This window comes from Tachysurus fulvidraco, chromosome 11 (assembly GCF_022655615.1).
Source record: "Tachysurus fulvidraco isolate hzauxx_2018 chromosome 11, HZAU_PFXX_2.0, whole genome shotgun sequence".
Lineage (NCBI taxonomy): Eukaryota > Metazoa > Chordata > Actinopteri > Siluriformes > Bagridae > Tachysurus > Tachysurus fulvidraco.
Window position 1 is genome coordinate 13,983,749 of NC_062528.1, and position 20,172 is coordinate 14,003,920.

Here is a 20,172-nt window from a genome sequence, read left to right on the forward strand (position 1 = left end):
TATTTTTGTCAGGTTTAGGGTGCTGTAAAAGCACAAGCTAATCAAATGAAATGAGTGGAAATGAAAAGACTGTATATCAGTTTTGGACAGGATTAAAAGGGACTCTTTGGAAGGTTAGGACAGAGTGTATTAGAGCAGGCTGAAGATATTTAAGAGCAGAGGTCATCTTACTGTTCTGCAGAGCACATTGTAAAATTCTGTGCATTTGAAAGAGCGATTAAACAAAAGTTCTCTCTTTAGTTCTTGCTTAATTATTCATAATTACTATAGATCTGGTATATTCCATGTTATTCTTAAACACTATTGTTGCAGAAGTCTTTATTCTGGCAATATGTTTTGTTTGATTTATTTATTTATTTATTTATTTGCAGTATCTCTGAAAATAATGTCAGCTTTAATACAAACAGCACATTTTTATTAATGTGCTTGTTCTAACATGTCGTAGTGTAACAGCTAATTCATATGTATGGCAGACACGCCACATAAACTAAGAATAATACGATTGGAAAATGGGTTATTACTTGACCAAGAAGAAATAGCAGGTCAGTCAGTTTTTTTTTTGTCATGTCTGAGACTTCAGTACAGAAAACTTTGTACATTAGAAAAACCTCTGCATCACTATAACATAAAAAGCTGCTTATTAACAACTGCCTTATTAATGTCGAGAGAACGTGACTGAGCGACTGTTTTATAGCTGTCATAAGTGATAGAAGTATTTGTTTCATGGATGTACCACAACATTACATGCGATGGCATGTCATTCTTTAGATGACTATAATTTCTAACCATTGGCAGTTTGCTGTGGAAATACACAAATAAAACAGACACACACATCACATCAGCTGGTTGTTGACTATTTTCCGATTTAAATTCCTTGCTGTTTTGGTGCAGATACTTGGAAATGACACGTGTTCCTTTTGGTCCACTGTATTGTGCCTCATTCAAAAAGCAAAGCAAGCTAATAAACTTTGACTGAAATGCCAGTAAATATAAATGTCCACTCCTTTCTGTTGTGGAAAGCCAATCATAAAAACATTAGCTTCTTGGCAGCTAGGAAAGGCATGTTTAGCCATTGCAATCCCAGACCCCAACCTAATCTGCTCCACTAGCTGTCCTTCAGAGGATCGTGTTCAGATTTGTCATGGTATTGACATGAGAACCATGAATGATTTTGAAATGCACAGGTTTCTTTCACAAGCCATTTACAAGACAACTCTTTGCATCCACGTATTCTAAAGATATTCCAAGACCATTAGGGCAGCAGTGTCCAATCTTATCCACAAGGGCAGGTGTTGGTGTAACCAAGCAAGCAGAAGCCACAGAAGCTTGTGAGTGTGAGTGTGAGTGTGAGTGTGAGAGTGAGTGAGAGAGTGAGAGTGTGTGAGAGTGAGAGAGTGTGTGAGTGAGAGAGTGTGTGAGTGTGTGAGAGAGTGTGAGAGAGTGTGTGAGAGTGTGAGAGTGTGTGAGAGTGTGTGAGAGTGTGTGAGAGTGTGTGAGAGTGTGTGAGAGTGTGTGTGAGTGTGTGTGAGTGTGTGTGAGTGTGTGTGAGTGTGTGTGTGAGTGTGTGTGTGAGTGTGTGTGTGAGTGTGTGTGTGAGTGTGTGTGTGAGAGTGTGTGTGCGTGTGTGTTCCTTGTGTGTGGTGTTCGTGTGGTGCCGTGTGTTGGCGCGTGTTGTGCGAGTGTGTGTGGCGTGTGTGTGCGCTTGTCGTGTGCGCGTGTGTGTGCGGGTGTGTGCGCGTGGGTGGGGTGTGTGGAGTGTGTGGCGCGTGTGTGTGGCGTGTGTGTGCGGTGTGTGGGCGTGTGTGGTGTGAGTGGGTGTGTGGGTTGTGTGTGTGTGGTGTGTGTGGGGGTGTGTGCGTGTGGTGCGGTGTGTGCGCGTGTGTGTGAGTGTGTGTGCGCGTGTGTGCGGTGTGTGTGTGGTGTGTGTGTGGTGTGTGTGGTGTGTGTGTGTGTGCGTGTGTGTGTGTGTGTGTGGCGTGTGTGTGTGAGCGTGTGTGTGTGTGAGGTGTGTGTGTGTGAGAGTGTGTGTGTGTGAGAGTGTGTGTGTGGTGAGAGTGTGTGTGGTGTGTGTGTGGGTGTGTGTGTGTGTGTGTGTGGGTGTGTGTGAGGTGTGTGTGGTGTGTGTGTGAGAGTGTGTGAGAGTGTGTGTGTGTGTGAGAGTGTGTGTGTGTGTGAGTGTGTGTGTGAGAGTGTGTGTGTGTGAGAGTGTGTGTGTGAGAGTGTGTGTGTGTGAGAGTGTGTGTGTGTGAGAGTGTGTGTGAGAGTGTGTGTGTGTGAGTGAGTGAGTGAGTGAGTGAGTGAGTGAGTGAGTGAGTGAGCACACACGAGTGAGAGAGAGTGTGCGCGCGCGTGTGTGCGCGCGTGTGAGAGAGAGAGAGAGAGAGAGAGAGAGAGAGAGAGTGTATGTAGGTAGTTGTCCAGTTGTCTACTTTGCTCCCATACTGTAGCTTTAAGAAGCCTGTGCAGAAACAGCAGTTTTATGAGAAACATTATGATCAATTATCTCTTTTATTTCCCTTCACATTTAATATCAGCGTGATTAGTAGCTCGAGCTGCTTCTTACTGAAGCATGAATACTTCAATTTATACGGTTCATAAAAGCTGGATGTTTCTGACTCTTCAAGTGAATCATGATTCCCTGCATTGAACACTTCCCCATAAATGATTCCGTATCTGCTGTGAGGTAAAAAACAAAGAACACACATCTTCTTTCTGTTTCTTTTTTAAAATCCTTCCACGTAAACATTTTCTCCTACCACGTCCAGCATTTTGTCAGATCTTTAGCTGGTCGTTGCTCTACTGATTTGTCTTCTATCTGTGGAATATAAACGAGTGTCCACAGATTCATAGATAAGCTAAAAATTAAACTTTTTTATGAGGTCCAATGAATGATTCATGAGCTGTCTCAGTGAGTGTTATTCTTGTCATACTCCGGTGCAGCTTGTGTAATTAACAGTGTCATATCTCTTGTTCGCTGCTCATTGTGAATTCTACTGATTGTGGCTTACGGTAGATACGAGAGACAACAACGCTTGCCCCTGGGCAACAAGGCGAGAGTATGTGGTGCAGTGAGTGATTTCCATTGCTTTTCACCTCCCACGGTTCAGCTTTACAGCCCCTGCTAGTGGCACATAGTTGTTTATGGACATTGAGAGACTGCCAATAAACCTCATTTGGGGATAATTGATTAGAGGGAGAAGCGATCAAGGAGGTGACAGAAACACTCAGCAGAATGTCTCGCCTGATGAAACATTGGCATGCTGGCGTGAGAGAGCGAGAGAGAGAAGGATCAGGCAAGAGAAAAGTCGAGTGATTTATGCACAGGGGCTTTGGTTGTGAGCGTTTGAGTGATAGAACAAGGCTGAGAGTGATGGTGTGCAGAAAATGACTGCTGGAGCTGAGCAGTGCAGGTTTCTGACCTTGTGCACCGACATCTGCCACTGGCACGTTGCTGCAGCCGTGATGGGCATCTGGCGACTCCATGCTTCAGTAGCCCTGACCTCAGACTACAGTATGTTTTGAATAGAGCTCTGAATTATATCATTAACATTGCACTAATGTTAATTCTTATGCAGTGGGGCTGCACATAGGTTTTTTATTTTCAATATGATCTTGATATCAAAGCTTCCCGATACTGATTCAGTACAGATTCTATCCTATTTTAATCCCGATTCTTTCTCGATTCGTTGCAGATTCAATACTAGTATGTACTGATTTTACACTGAATCAGTATAGATACAGTGCCGAATCAGTAATGAGTTAATATGATTTTGATATTCGGTTGCTTCTGTCCTTTTTCTTATGGTTTTATCTTAGGATTCATGAACTACAAATTTTATGTAGATTCAAAACTAATTCAATACTGACTTGATACTGAGTCAACACTGATTCGACACTGAATTGATTCTGATTTAATACTCTTCTCACACTTGATCCAAAATGATTCAACACTTATGTGATACTGAATTTGATCATTAGTTTCGTTTGATAATAATTCACTAGCGGTTTTGATACTGATTCAGTACTGACATTATTTTATGAAATGAACTGAAATAAATTCAATTAAAGGACAGTTTAACATCAATTAGCTGAATAACAAAAATCATCGACAGGACTAATAATCGGCTCTAACCCTGGGCGATTTCCTTGCCAAGTAATTGGACACTTGAATAGCAACTGCAGTGGTACATAAGACTTAATGTAGTCCCCATATGTTTACACAGTTCTAGCTAAATTTTTAGGATTTTAGATGAGGAATTTTTAGAAGGATTAAAAACCTTCTCCAGTGTAGAGTTCTTGTAGGATCATATTTAGCTTCCTTGCTCGGGTGTCGTTCCAACACATTTAAGAAGCAAACGGTATTTTTATTATCGAAGGAAAGGTCTACTGAATGAATCTGAAAGTTTTATCAATATAGAGTGGGCATGTTGGCGTCATCGTCGTGTCCCCAGGCCCTTTGGGAGGAATGTCGTCTTAGTGACATTTTCATCAGGGAGTCAATACTCTAGACCAGATGGGAGCGTCCCTGTCCGTCCAGCTGCTCTGTAACCTCGCCTGACATCTCATATATCTAAAAGGCAGAAAGCTGTGGGAGGTACAAGACAAGGACATAGGACACACTTTGACTTATTGCGAAAAAATGAACGAACAGATATATATATATATAAAAAAAACTTATAAAATATTAAAACCCAGACTGCCTGTGTCAGCTTTCTCAGTCTGGACGACTCTCCTAACTGACCTTTGGGTATCCGTGTGGTTCTTTCTGCTGGAGTTCATTGAGTAGGCTTAAAATGATTTGACTTCTCACTCGAACACTTGAAGCATAATGTAAAGATCTCGGCATAACGTTTTACATGCAGGAAAAATAATTAACAGTGTCTCATTTCTTTTTATTTTACTGAGGTATTCTAGTTTCTTAAGATTTCTTTGGGGTTTTATTTCTTTAGTTAGAAGCAGTTGATAGAAAAGTAGTAGACTTTTTTCTATGCTAAGAACATTTCATGTTTTAAAAAAGCTCTCCTGTCCTTTTTTATTTATTTATTTTTACTTCATTTAGAAGCAGCATGTATCACCTGAAAGCTTCTCAGACAAGCCTGGTCTCAGTGACAAATGAGCATCATGCCTTGATGAGAAAGTGCCTCACGCCCTCTGTCTGCCTCCCACGTCCTCCCTATCACTCAATGACACAGTGTCGCTTGTTCTCTAAAGAACACAAAAGCCATGCCTAGTGATGAGAGGAAAACAAAGCCTGAATAAAGAAGGCTGAGGACAGGCAAACAAGTAAGCACCTGGTAGCACTGATTGTCCGCCATCCATAGCGTTACGGTAGCTTCAGTGTTATACGTCTGTGCGGAAGTTTCGCTGAAAGCAGCTTTCGTCAGCAGAAATGAGAACTTGTTAACACGTTTTATGAAACCCATATTTCTAAATCATTAGAATCAATTTTCTAATGCACTATACGTTTGTAATCATTTCTTGCAAGCTATTTTTTTTTAACAGTTTATAATATACGGCCTGTGAATAATTCTGAAACAGATGTAATATTTAGCAACTATAAAAGCAGATTGTTAATAAAATATCATTAAGCATTTCAAGTAAACGGAATGATGTTAAATTATTCCTCATTATAAGTTGTAAGACACTAATATAGTTGTACATTTATTACATCACCCAAAAGATTTCCTCTGAAGCATTTAAAAAAATCCGTAACTTGTGTGTGTGTGTGTGTGTGTGTGTGCGCGTGTGTGTGTGATTTTTAAAGGAAGCTCTGACATTTTAAATGGTTTTATAATGTTTATAAATTACAACGGCTTTAGAATTATACAGAGGTCATTACTAGATATAAAAGTTGTTCAGCTTGATAGATGATTGTTTTATTATAACTTCAAGGATTCTAAATGATCAAGGCATCATTAGAGTTTATAGAAATGCTCAGAAGGAAACATTAACTTGAAAAGAAGCATAGTTATACTGAGGAGAGATAGATGAGCGGATGGATAGAAAAATGAATGGAAGGATAAATCGATGTAGATGTGATCACACCCTCTGGTGTATGGGTTCCCTTTTGTGTCTGGTTCCTCTCTTGGTTTCTTCCTTTACCGTTCAAGGGGGTTTTTCCTTTCCACAGTCACCTGAGACGCCTCAGACCAGACTTGCAAACAATTCAGAGACATTTAAACATGTCTAATATTAATCTTGAATTTTTGTATTTATATTAATCTTCATCTTAACTTTTAGTATTATGTTTGTTATGTAAAGCTGCTTTGAGACAATGTCCGCTGTTAAAAGCGCTAAACAAATAAATGTTGATTTTAATATAGATTAAAAGAGATAGAGGAACAGACAGACAGACGGGGTGGGTGGGACGGAGGGATGGATGGTGGAATGGACAGACAGACAGACAGATAAATAGATGGACAGACAGACAGATAAGGTGGGTAGGAGGGATGGATGAATGGAGGGACAGAGGGACACAGACAGACAGACAGGGTTAGTGGGTGTGATTTAATGGTGGATGTATAAATGTATGCATGGATAGATGGATGGATGGACAAACAAACTAAGTTTCTTGATCCCACATGGGAAATTGTGGATTATTACAGCAACTTAACACTATTATTAAAAGCAAATAAAGATGTACAAAGAACCCAGCGAGTATAAAATAGATGTGTGCAAGAATAGTAGGTTTAACAGAAAGTGCTACATGTTTACTGATAAACTGGCCACATCTTGATCTCTTGCTACAGTCAGGGAAATGACGGCGAAATGTCATGCTGGAAAAAATTCCATCCTTGTTTAACGTGCCTTATGAAAGAGTAGTCAAATAGTCTGAGAAAGGACACTTGAACTGTTCAGTCCATAAGACAAGGCTTTACAATCCTGGGACTGGCTGTTCAGAGAAAGTTCTCTTTGTTTTAGAGCATGGGTGACTGGTCAGTACATTTCATGAGGCTGCTCATGTCCCAGACTTTTGATTGATTCTGCGTCAAGTGTCAGATTGAGGATGCATGAGCGAGCAGGTACAGTGAAGCGTGAGCTCAGGCTGGAAATGTATTCCCATTTTTCCCACGACAGACAGCTGCACTTTGCATTTGTATCGGGATGAAGACGAGACAGATATGTGCGGGTTGGTAAATAGCGTTCTGTGAGTTAAGCTTTCGCAGCAGGTCCGGCGTTGTGGCTAATGCAAGCTGGAGATAAGAGAAATAAAATTCCACATTAAAAGCTGTGCTGTGGATGTGTGGTGATGAGATAGATGGCTTACTGAACACCCTATAGGACCACCGGTGCGTGACTTCATAATCATTTAATGCCATGGCCAAAGCCTACAGTGAAGGAGGTTCCCAGTCCTGTGCAGTTTTTATAGATGAGTCGGATACATGAAAATTAATGATTGAACCTGTCTGTGTGTGTGTGTGTGTCTGTGTGTGTGTGTGTGTGTCTGTCTGTGTGTGTGTGTGTGTCTGTCTGTGTGTGTGTGTGTGTCTGTCTGTGTGTGTGTGTCTGTCTGTGTGTGTGTGTCTGTCTGTCTGTGTGTGTCTGTCTGTCTGTGTGTGTGTGTCTGTCTGTGTGTGTGTCTGTCTGTGTGTGTGTGTGTGTGTGTGTGTGTCTGTGTCTGTGTCTGTGTCTGTGTCTGTCTGTGTGTCTGTCTGTGTGTGTGTGTGTGTCTGTGTCTGTGTCTGTGTCTGTGTCTGTGTCTGTGTGTCTGTGTGTGTGTGTCTGTGTGTGTGTGTCTGTGTGTGTGTGTCTGTGTGTGTGTGTGTGTGTGTCTGTGTGTGTGTGTGTATCTCTCTCTCTCTGTGTCTGTCTCTGTGTGTCTCTGTCTTTCTGTGGGTGTCTCTCTGTGGGTGTGTCTCTCTGTGGGTGTGTCTCTGTGTGTGTCTGTCTGTGTGTGTGTCTCTGTGTGTCTTATTCATCAGTCAGGTTGTCATCAGTGTCATTTACACGTCATCCATAGAATACGTCCTGCTTTATTCTTTCTGTCTCACACACAATTACACCAACCAAATCTACACTTCCTTCCTATAAGGCCCCTGTTTATGAGGCATTAAATGAAAGCCAGTAAGTATGCACATTCATTAAAAGTGCATGAAGTTTTTTAAGTGAATTTATATATTATACTCTCATGTGAGACAGGTTTATTAACCTTTTTGTCTTCCTATTATCTTTATTCATACGATGTTGAGTTTGATAATTGTCCTATTTGACAGCTTTAAAGGGTTTGCTTCTTAATGACTTTACCGTCAGTGATTTATAATAGTGTGTTGGGGTGCAATTTTTTCTCGCTGCTCAGCTGAGCAATAGCTCATACCCTAGAATAAAAAAAAATATATATATATAGCAGTGTTTCACTGCAAATTCTCAAGTCATGTTAGTCACAGCCGGAGGTATTGCTACACCTGAGTAATGCTGGGTGTCAGAACAACCGAGACTAAATAATCTCTCATGCCTAGAATGAATCTCTGAGCTCCAAAGCAGAACACGGACACACTTTTTATCCAGGCTTTCATTATATCGCGAAATGTCCTACTCACAAAAACCAACACTGAGAGTGTTTTAAACATTATGCAGAAAGATTGCCTAACCTTAGGGCCTTAGTGTCGTATTCTCAGCGCTCTCTGCGGCACGGTGCTGACTGACGACTTTAATAGGAACCTGTGGGAAAGACAAAGTACATAGGGATGGAAATTGTGTTTGAAAACTCATACACAATTACAGTAATTCTGTCTCATTAATTCAGTATGTGAGGAAAAACAGAAGAGAGCCTGTAAATGTGAGGGGAAAATGTCAGTGCAGGGTGTGATCAGACTACCGGTGAGAACAATCGGATAACACCACAGAGAAGGATATTATAGTCACAATGCACAAACCCCCAGTATAGGAAATGGTGAGGCATTCTCAATATGTTCTCAAGAAGAAGAAAAAGTAGTCTTTATTGGTCGCACATACATTACAGCACAGTGAAATTCTATCTTTGCATATCACTGGAGCAGTGAGAGCTAGAGACCTTGCTCAAGGGGCCAACGGTGGCAGTTTAGCTTGACCCCTAGTTGGCTGTGCTGTGCTGTAGCAGGCTGGTTTCTGCTCTGGACTTGAGCGACCAGTCCAAAGTTGTTCTATCCTATAATGAAGCATTTCTATCCTGATGCACACAATCTCTTCCAGGATAACCCCACCCCTGTTGTGACTGTTGAGGAGTGAATGTTCGTAGATGTCATAATAGTGGAAAGTTTTTTGTTGTTGTTGTTAAGCAGAAAAAACACTTAATAGAAAATAATCTGAAGCTGATTATTTCTTACACAGCAAGTGATGTTTTATTCCTTATCATACCCAGACTGTACGTTCATGTTCCTGTTTTTGATATTCAATCCTTCACGAGCACCTTCAGAAGTGATTAATATCCGCACACAAGTCTGTAAGTCTTTCTTTTTTAAGCAAGCACCTGTGTGATTAGGCACCACCCGTTTCCTGTTTAAAACCATGTCACGGTTAGTCATCAGACAGAAGGTGATAAGGGGAATAATTATGGAAATGATTCATAATCCTTTAATACACCAAGCTTTGCTGTTTGATGTAGACTTTTATTGTGTTGTTTTTCTGCTTTATCAGATTCTTCTGTCTCTAATACAGCTGAATGGGTGGATTTTTATGGTTCCCGATCATTTCAGACAGTTTCTTATGTTTGACACTTTTATTCGGACAGTTTTGTTTCTTCTTCTGTTGTCTGAGTCATATAATGTCCGGTGCGGTAGAGGAGTTGAATCCGGTTTGTCAGAGCAGTAGTGCAGCTGAGGAATAGTAATGTACTGTAGCATGAAGAAAACACAGATCTCTTATCCATAATTGATCTCATATCAAGAGACCTTAAGAACCCGATATCTGATCTCACTACAGTTTGAGAAAGGATGTCCGTTCCTGTGTTTTAATGACTGCTCGAGTTAAATCATAAAGTCAAGGTGAGCTGTAGAAAGTGTTAGATTAATATAGCCCTAAAAAAAAAACCAATGGAAATTAGTTTGATTCAGCAAAACCGAATATGACAAATGTATTAATAAAATGAAATTTTACATCACTATTTTGAAATATACATAAAAAATTAATCACATAATGTACTAAATATAAATGAACAAAATCTGGATGTGTACTGCTAGTTAAATAAGGATGCATTTAGATGTGCATCGGTCTGGTGTAGAATATATCTGTGGCACATTCACTGTCCACTTTAACAGCTAATTAAATAACTTTTTATTGTCCAGTCAGCCAGTAACGTAATGAAAAAAGGTCAGAGGAAAAAGGCCTATATTAACGCAAATGACTTTTTGCTAGCCATGTTGAGACGCATCAAACTTTGAGGTGAATGGGCTACAACAGCAAGAGCCAGCATCAGTTAGCAAATAACAAGATCCTGAGGCTACGAACTCGTCCAAACTGAACAGCTAAAGGATAGAAAACGACCAGAAAGTTAGTAAGATGTTGAACTTGACAGAGTTATTTGTATTCTCTTGAACACCACAGTTCTATGTATCATCATCAGAGATTTCAAAACCTTGATCGTTGCTGCCTTTTCCCTTAGTAGGTAAAATATCTAGACCATTCAACAACTTAAATTAAGGAGATCCTTCCAATGTAGATCTATGCTACTGGTTTGAATGATGCACTGTTTCTCTGTGATAAACTAAAACAAGGCAGCTTCAACTGTAATCCCATGTGGAGCTGTAATCCCATGTGAGAGTTACCAGTACATTATGTCTCTACAAACCTCAGCATGATTTAGTTGTTCTACATCATTCTGGGGTATAGATTGTAAATCACGGTGCTGGTGCTGTGTTGGGGAAAAAGTGGGAATAAGACAGCTGAGTAATGGAAAGAGGCTACAATCCAGATGGTTCTCTCATGAGATCCTTACAGCTCAAAGTGTTCAGCCATGTGCTGATTTGTGCCCACTATTGTTCTACCTGAATGCAGAAGTCTTCTCTAGCCAGCTATTTTGTGTGTCTGTGTGTGTGTCTGTGTGTGTGTCTGTGTGTGTGTCTGTCTGTGTGTGTGTCTGTCTGTGTGTGTGTCTGTCTGTGTGTGTGTCTGTCTGTGTGTGTGTCTGTCTGTGTGTGTGTCTGTCTGTGTGTGTGTCTGTCTGTGTGTGTGTCTGTCTGTGTGTGTGTCTGTCTGTGTGTGTGTCTGTCTGTGTGTGTGTCTGTCTGTGTGTGTGTCTGTCTGTGTGTGTGTCTGTGTGTGTGTGTGTCTGTGTGTGTGTGTGTCTGTGTGTGTGTGTGTCTGTGTGTGTGTGTGTCTGTGTGTCTGTGTGTGTCTGTCTGTGTGTGTGTGTCTGTCTGTGTGTCTGTCTGTGTGTCTGTCTGTGTGTGTGTCTGTGTGTGTGTCTGTGTGTGTGTCTGTGTGTGTGTCTGTGTGTGTGTCTGTGTGTGTGTCTGTGTGTGTGTCTGTGTGTGTGTGTCTGTGTGTGTGTGTCTGTGTGTGTGTGTCTGTGTGTGTGTGTCTGTGTGTGTGTGTCTGTGTGTGTGTGTCTGTGTGTGTGTGTCTGTGTGTGGTTTTTTGTTCTTTATAGATCACCACTGCCACCTAGTGGCAGATTTTCAGCATTTAGAAGGAATCTCACATTGTATTCGCTCCCATTGTCACAAACATTGCAAAAAGATAAATGAATGAGCATTAAAGAATGAGAGTGCTGAGTGATTTGTACCAAATGTACTGTTCAAACATGAATGTAGATGCTGGCATATTAAACATGTTTTATTTAATCGTGTTAGTAAACATTCAATTTTTATATTTTTTATTTTTGACATTTTTTTATTTATATTTTGTAGAAATAATCACACTTGTCATGGGCAGCAATGTAATTGCAAAATACAGTTCTATGTCAGAGGGCACAGAGACCTTTATGTACTAAAACTTAAAATAAATTGCATTTAGTGTAATTGAATAACAGCCAAAACGCCTCTAATCACGTCACGCTAATCATAAACAGTCTACTTAACTTAACTTTATATATATATATATATATATATATATATATATATATATATATATATATATATATATATATATATATATATATATATATATATATATGTGTGTGTGTGTGTGTGTGTGTGTCTCTGTGTGTGTATACGTATGTATACTGTATGGCCACTGTAACTTTATTCCTTTTTTCCAGTCACAGACTAGAGGTGCGAGCACAGGTGGCCCAGGCCTTTCTCTCCAAATTCCAGCTGTCCAGTGAAGAAATGGCCACTTTACGCTACGCCCGTGATGAACCAATCACTGAGGTACCCTTAAAACACAATATATAACAACTGATTAGTCACCCTTTTACAGTACGGACTTATTGGACATCTAGTTCCAGATGATGTCCCTGGGATTTTGTTGTGTGTCTGTGGGATTTGTGTTCATTTAGCCACATTAGTGGAGTCAGACGCTGATGTTGGACGAGCAGCGGGATTTGGCATTCTAGTTGCTCTTAAGTGGGGTTGAATTCAATGCTCTATTCCTGCTACACCAACATTATAATATAAATATTTTATGGACCTTGAATTGTACACAGCAGATCATCATGCTGAAAGATATTAGTTTCAGGTGCAGGAATTAGGAATGTAGTCTATTTTTATACCAAAATGCTGAATTCTCAGTTTTGAATAATCAGAAGATCTTGATTATATAATAATCAGAAGATCTTGATTAGTTTTCTATAAATTCAAGCCTCTGGCAGTGATTATGGCTGTAATTCGTATCACAGGTTTATGTTAATGTATTTCTTCTAAAATGTCTTTCATCACAGCTCTCACTCCGTGTGAACAGAAAGCATGATCTTTGATATGGTGGATTTTATTTTTACGAGGAGATGTTTATTTAATACTTTTGGAAGAAGTATCCAGTGTCAGAGTTTTTGCATGAAGAATCTTCATGAATGAGGACTTTTCGGGTTCTTCGTCACATCACTAGTGTTATTTGTTTGAAGAGAGAAAATAAAAGAGAGGCTGGTGAGGGAAAAACTCCTCAGTATCAGGATAAGACAAACTATTTTGTCTCATGGATCTTTACAGCACCATCAAATGTTACTATAAACAGTGAAAGAATGGGTTTTCCTTTAACAAAAAGTCAGTGGTGGAAAATTGTTGTTGAATAAGCGGAATAAAACAATTCATGATGTTGCTGAGTTCGTAGCCTCAGGATCTTGTTATTTGCTAACTGATGCTGGCTCTTGCTGTTGTAGCCCATTCACCTCAAAGTTTGATGCGTCTCAACATGGCTAGCAAAAAGTCATTTGCGTTAATATAGGCCTTTTTCCTCTGACCTTTTTTCATTACGTTATTGGCTGACTGGACAATATAAATGTCTTGTCGATGATTCTTATTTCTATAACATGAAGTGTTGTACTTCAGGAGTCAGGACTATGAAAGATTAAAATAACATCTGATTTATACTGAACGTGAAATGTTAAATGAACAGTGTTAAAATGGGGGCCAGATTGGCATGGAAAGTACATTGTACCTATTGATGGGTATCGTTTTCTTGCAGGATTTCTTTAAAGCCCTGAATCGTGTGAAGAACATCCACGAAGACGTGAAGGTTCTTTTGCGGACTAATCAGCAAACAGCAGGGTGAGCGGGAAACGGAGAAAAGAATCGCTTTCACTTTGAAATGACATCTTTGTTTCGTTGTTTAAAAACTCACCGCTCATTGTGGTTTGTTTTAATGCAGACTGGAGATCATGGAACAAATGGCGGTGTTACAGGAGACATCATATGAGCAGCTGTACCGCTGGGCTCAAAGTGAGTGTGTTCACGCTCACGCTCACGCTCATGCACATGCACATACACGTTAAAACATGATACCAGAAAGGTGACACATTTCTCCAATCGTGACACAGATGTTGTGAGGGAGTGTTAAAAAAAAAAAAAAAAAAAAGGGAGTCATGGACAAATACTGAGTAATTATTTACTGTTCTTATTGAAGTGGTTATTAATAGCCTTCAGTAAGGGTACTGTGATTGTTTTGTTTTTTTCTTCTTCTTTCAAATTAAATTCATTTTTCAAGCATGTTTTCATATCTGTTATTTCGTTCTCTTGCACACTCTTGTCTTTTTTTTCTTCCTGTCTCACGCTCTTTCACACGGTTTATCATAGATGAGTGTCGGGGGTTGACTCAGGAGACGTGTGATGTTCCTCCTGTGCTCAGTCAAGCCATGGAGGCTTTACAGGACCGGCCTGTTCTTTATAAGTGAGTACAAACACACACATACTCACACTTTGTCAACTTATTACAAAAGTGTCTAGTGACCGTGTGCAGCAGCTCTTAAAAAAATCTTCTACTACGCTTGAAGTAGAATCCGTCAGAAGTTTTTGATTAATAGTGCAAACTGCATGGTCTAGTATATTAATGCACTTATACTAATACGTTTTCGTTTCTATGGTAACAAAATGTAGGATTTCTCTCTCTCTTTTTCTCTCTCTCTCTCTCACACACACACACACACACACACACACACACACACACACACACACACACACACACACACGTAACTGATCTGCACATGTATTCATATTCTTATGAAGACAGAAGAAGCAACATATTTCACTTCTTTAACCCACAAACTAACTGTGCTTTCCTTCGACTGAAGACTTGTTTTTTGTAAACATTGACAGAAAGATCCGACTCCTCGTCCCTTTATACTTCTTTTTACATTCAAATAACATTTAATTCTTCATGAACCTGGAGAAAACTGTCCCCAGCTTTTTCTTCAGCGACTGTTAAACAATTCACTATTCAGTAATCAGGCTTATTAGTCAGTTCTAACCACGGTCTTCCCAGTTGTGGTCTTTTCTGCAGAAACTAAAAAAACTATATTATAATTTGCAGAATTCTATTTTTATGAAAAGCTTTTGTTATTCATTTGTAAGAGAGATTTCATTTATCTTCCAGAAGAGTAACAGGCCTAAGCCAATTATTTTAGAATAGGAAAATACAAATACATTTATTATTCCTGCCCCAGGTGGGCGGCAGAATCCCGCGCGCTCGTTGCCGTGGGCCAGGTATGATAAAAATGGGAGGGTTGTGTTAGTAAGGGCATCCGGCGTAAAACCTGTGCCAAATCTAATATGCAGACCACTTGATCTGTTGTGGCGACCCCAAACAGGGAGCAGCCGAAAGAAGAAAAAAACATTTCTTATTTTTAATTGAGCATACTGCGTGCAGCAAAAAAAAATGTTTTTACTTGGTAATGTTGGAGTAGTTACTACGCATTGCAGTTCTTCACAGTAACCACAAGGTGGCAGATTCACACTAAATCTTACTGCAACTGAAAAAAAAACACGTTTCAATGACAGAAGAAAGAAAAAATGCTCTAAAACAGAATACTTGGCACGTAGAGCATGTTGAATTTAAAAAGTGTTAAAAGTGGATATTATTGAATTGTACAGTGAACATAGAACATGTGTATTACATATAGACATTACATCTGTACAAAACACTACAGCAAAGCTCTCTCTCATGGAATACCAAATGTTGCTGTAACACACTCAGACTTGCTTAGCTCAGAACATAATGCTGATGCTGGGTAAAATAAATGAGTAATCTGTCTGAACAAGACTGTCTGTGCAGCCTAAATGTCGCAACTAATAGCTTTCAAATGTCCTGCTGAGATGCCCGACTAAGAGGCCCACATATTGCATATTGCTATGGTGGGATGCAAAAAGCCTGACACTATAATGCTAGCTGATGATTGACAAACCAAGTTGCAAGTACTGAGTGTTAGATGAACAGATATGCTGATTGTGGGATATAAAATCGAGGTTAGTTTTTTACGCAGTGATTATTACAGAGCACATATAATGCGTATTAAAGTGTGTCAGTTTAGGATGGTTTTATTTTCCATCATCAACATGAACATAAGCTATTAATTAAAACGTACTGTGATTGCTTTGAGTTTAGAACAATGAACAATGTTGTCCGAATTGTATCGTTTTGAGAGGTCTTATGCTTTTAGATGTTTGTGTAAATGTTTTAGTTCTTTTTTATGTAATATTATACAGGTAAAAGTTTGGACACACCTTCTCATTCAAAGAGTTTTCTTTATTTTCATGACTATGAAAATTGTAGATTCACACTGAAGGCATCAAAACTATGAATTAACACGTGGAATTATATACGTACATAACAAAAAAGTGTGAAACAACTGAAAATATGTCATATTCTAGGTTCTTCAAAGTAGCCACCTTTTGCTTTGAGTACTGTTTTGCACACTCTTGGCATTCTCTTGAAGAGCTTCAAGAGGTCGTCACCTGAAATGGTCTTCCAACAGTCTTGAAGGAGTTCCCAGAGATGCTTAGCACTTGTTGGCCCTTTTGCCTTCACTCTGCGGTCCAGCTCACCCCAAACCATCTTGATTGGGTTCAGGTCCGGTGACTGTTGAGTCCAGGTCATCTGGCGCAGCACCCCATCACTCTCCTTCATGGTCAAATAGCCCTTATACAGCCTGGAGGTGTGTTTGGGGTCATTGTCCTGTTGAAAAGGTGGTGTGTCCAAACTTTTGGTCTGTACTGTATGTTGTGCACACACACGTGCGCACACACACGCATGGTTTTAAACTAACATTATCTGACTGTGTGTGAAAGTCATGTTTGAATTTTTTCTGTTTCAGTTCAGTGTTTTTTTTCCCTACAGAAACAACCCGATTTTTATGTAATCAGATTTTTCTAAGGGGAATAAGTGAATGGCTATCTGACTGTTTCCGAAGACAGTATAATCTTTGTGCCAAGAGTTTTTTTTTTTTTTTATCTCTGTTTGCCTCAAAGGGAGGGTATGAAAATATCCGTCCGTTCATTTGGTGAAAAATGCTGAAAAACCTTTCTCCATTCTACAAGAATACATTCCTTAGAAGAGTATTTTAAGTATAAACCACAGCAGCATTAGTGGAGTGTGACAAATTATTAGAGATCTTTTTATGCATTTTTATATGAATCGAGTTTAATTACAAACTGACTGGAAGTAGCTGATTTGATGTTGAAATTCTATACTTTAAATGTTTAACCTTTAAAAGCGTAGAAACATTTTTAGTATTTCTTTCTTCTTTTCCAACGTAGGTACAATATAGTTGTTTAGGAGATATATTTTATAACGATAAATTGTGATACATATTCTGTATTGTAACAACGTCAAGAGTAATGTTAGACATCTTACAATGATTGACGAGATTAGATGTCCGACGTTAGAGAGCATCGTCAACTAAAAACTAAATAATTATATATAGATCAGCCATAAGATTAAAACCACTTACAGGTCATTTATTGTGGTTGATGTCTTGGACGAAGGATAAGGAAGCAAAAGTAAGGATCTCAGTGATTATGATAAGGGTTAAATTGTGATGGCTACATGACATGGTCAGAGCATCTCCAGAACAACAGGTGAACAAGTGAACCAGAGACAGGGTCATTGGTGCCTAAGGCTCACTGAAATAAGTGAGGAGTGAAGGTTATCCCATCTGGTCAAATCCCACAGAAGATCTACTGTAGCACGCTTGCTATGGGAGGAAGGTGTCAGGACACACTGTGCATTGCAGCTTGCTGTGCAGTTGCACACCAATCAGACCAATCCGATGCTGAACCCTGTCCCTACCAAAAGTGTTTACAATGGGACATGAGCATCAGAACTGGACCATTGACCACTTTGCCTCCAAATTTCCTAGATCTCAATCTGATCAAGCATATTTGGGATGTGCTGGACACGCATGTGTCATCCATGGAGGCACCTACCTCATAGCTTACAGAACTTAAAGGATCTGCTGCTAAAGTCTTGGAGCTAAATACCAAAGCACACCTTCTTGTGAACCCTTGATGGGACAGAGCAGTTTTGGTGGCACAAGGGGAACCTAAACAATATTAGGCAGGTTATGTTTATTTCCTGGCTGATCCTGTGTATGTGTATGGAAAGCACAGATAGTAGTTCTTTATAGTTATGCTATACAGTAGTAGTAGTTCCAGACAAATTATTATCTCTCAGGTAAACCTTATTTTCTTTTCCTCCCACGCTCTTTATGTGAGTTCTTCTCCCCCTGTTCAGATTCTCTCCCACACTCTGTGCCCATGGCCCCTGACTGAGGCATGGGCTGTTGAAGTCCAAGGACAGAGTGGAGAGAGGATGAGAATGTGTGTTCTTGTAATGTGTGCCAAGTCTCTCCACCCCTCTCCTCCTCCGTCTTCTCCATGACTGTTGTAGAGCTACTGTTTAGTCTGCTCAGCTCTGTTCTCAGCCCATAGATCAAAACAGTGCTACTCTTCCGCACCACACCGGGAGCTTCCATTGTTTTCATTTGTGTGTGACTCTCTAACCTCACATATTTGTCTCTTGCTCAATTTGGAGGTCAGGGCTAAAATTTAGACAGGAGAGCTTTGTTTTCAATGTTTTAATCTTCTCTCTCTGATTCAGATACACTTTGGATGAATTTGGAACGGCGAGGCGCAGCGCGGTGGTCCGTGGCTTCATCGACGCACTAACACGAGGGGGCCCAGGGGGCACACCCAGACCAATAGAAATGCATTCACATGATCCTATGAGGTAAAGCACAACGATACAATGTGCACAATCCCCTTTTACCTATCCTTTCAAAAGCACACTGAAAACCCAATAGCTTTTTTCAGCTCAAAACATAAACCAGTTGTTTCACGGCTAATTAAGGGTCATCTTTAAGGCCACGCTGTCATTTAGCGCTAAAAGCCACTTCATCTCTCATTACATTGCACACACAGCGCTCATCCTCATTCCAGCCTTTTTTTTTTTTGTTTCTAAAGTAACAAATTTAATTCAGACCCATAAAGACATTAAGCAAGCTGATTTTCTTCCAGGGAATCCTCAGGTCTTCTTCAGGGAATCAGTTAGCTTAGGGGGGTTCAGAGCAAAGGCAGACCTTTAGATCTATGGATTTCTGGATACTGAGAGCGTGCCATCCTGTTGCTCTTCTAACATCTTCCCCTCAGAACGTCTCTGAGTCGTTTCCTCACAGTGAGGGAACATCGGGTTCTCAGAAGAATTCTGAGAAAATGAGATGTACAGTTCTCAGAAACGCAGATCTTCACTGGTAAAATAATAAAAATCATTTAGTGTAATGAAAAGCTGCTAGATATCGATGTCATGTAGTAACACAGTTGTGTTGGAGACACCAATTACTAATGCCTGTTTTACTGAGGGTCACCTGTTTTGGAGTATAGACATGTTGGTTTGAAAATGTACACATGGGTGACAAAATAGAAATGTTGGCTTTAGGATAAGGGTTATTTCTTCGGTATTTTGATGACAGCTTTGAGTCACCGCACACTTTTTGGACGGATCTCCTTTACCCTATGATGGAACATCCCAGTATGCCCTGTCCCACCCACTGGGTACTGAATGTTTTAAGGAGAGTAGAAATGAGGTAAATCATCTGCTATGGTCTTCAGTCACCAGATGATGACCTGAGTACTTATGGAAGATTCAGGAGTGATGTGTTAGACAGCGTTCTTCACCACCATCAACAAAACACCAATTGAGGGAATCCGTTTTGAAGGAATAGTGTTTATCTTTCCAGAGACTTAAAGAATTTGTGGGAAGAGGCAATAAAGCTGTTCTTTATGGCCTAAGACCATTTAATTTGTGCAGTCTTTACATTCATGTTCAAATTAATGTTTCATTTCTTTTAGAGAAATACAGCTTTCAGCTAAAGGTTCTTCTTTAGCTTCTTGCTCAGTACTGAAAAATAGTTTACATTGAGAGCCACATACTCTTGCCATTTGGTTTGTTCGCTATCTTCTTTTAACACTAACATGCCAAATATACACAAAACCTGAGCGGCTTAGTGTGAGGTCTTGGCAATGAGGCCAAACAATGTAATGTTTGTGTGTGTGTGTGTGTGTGTGTGTGTGTGTGTGTGTGTGTGTGTGTGTGTGTGTGATGTGTTAGGTACGTAGGGGACATGCTGGCATGGCTGCACCAGACCACAGCCTCAGAGAAGGAGCATCTGGAGGCTCTGCTCAAACAAAATACGGGGCAAGGTACATTATCGATAAGATTTATAAACACAGTATAGCTCAAAAATACAGTATAACTACAGTATCACTCTGTTTCGAAAAGAATTGTGGACATTTGAAAATAAGTCTCCAAAAATAACTTATCCAAAAATAAGAAGTT

General features: G+C 39.9%; 1 protein-coding gene across 1 annotated transcript in view; it reads left to right on the forward strand.

The window, feature by feature from the left end:
- Nucleotides 1-20,172, forward strand: part of cog6 (component of oligomeric golgi complex 6) — a 34,923-nt gene that overhangs the window by 1,819 nt on the left and 12,932 nt on the right. Inside the window, exons 5-10 of the mRNA XM_027147788.2 lie at nucleotides 12,173-12,284; nucleotides 13,534-13,616; nucleotides 13,717-13,787; nucleotides 14,142-14,235; nucleotides 18,439-18,567; nucleotides 19,945-20,036. Coding sequence (XP_027003589.1) covers nucleotides 12,173-12,284; nucleotides 13,534-13,616; nucleotides 13,717-13,787; nucleotides 14,142-14,235; nucleotides 18,439-18,567; nucleotides 19,945-20,036 — 581 coding nt within the window. The remainder of the gene's footprint in view (nucleotides 1-12,172; nucleotides 12,285-13,533; nucleotides 13,617-13,716; nucleotides 13,788-14,141; nucleotides 14,236-18,438; nucleotides 18,568-19,944; nucleotides 20,037-20,172) is intronic.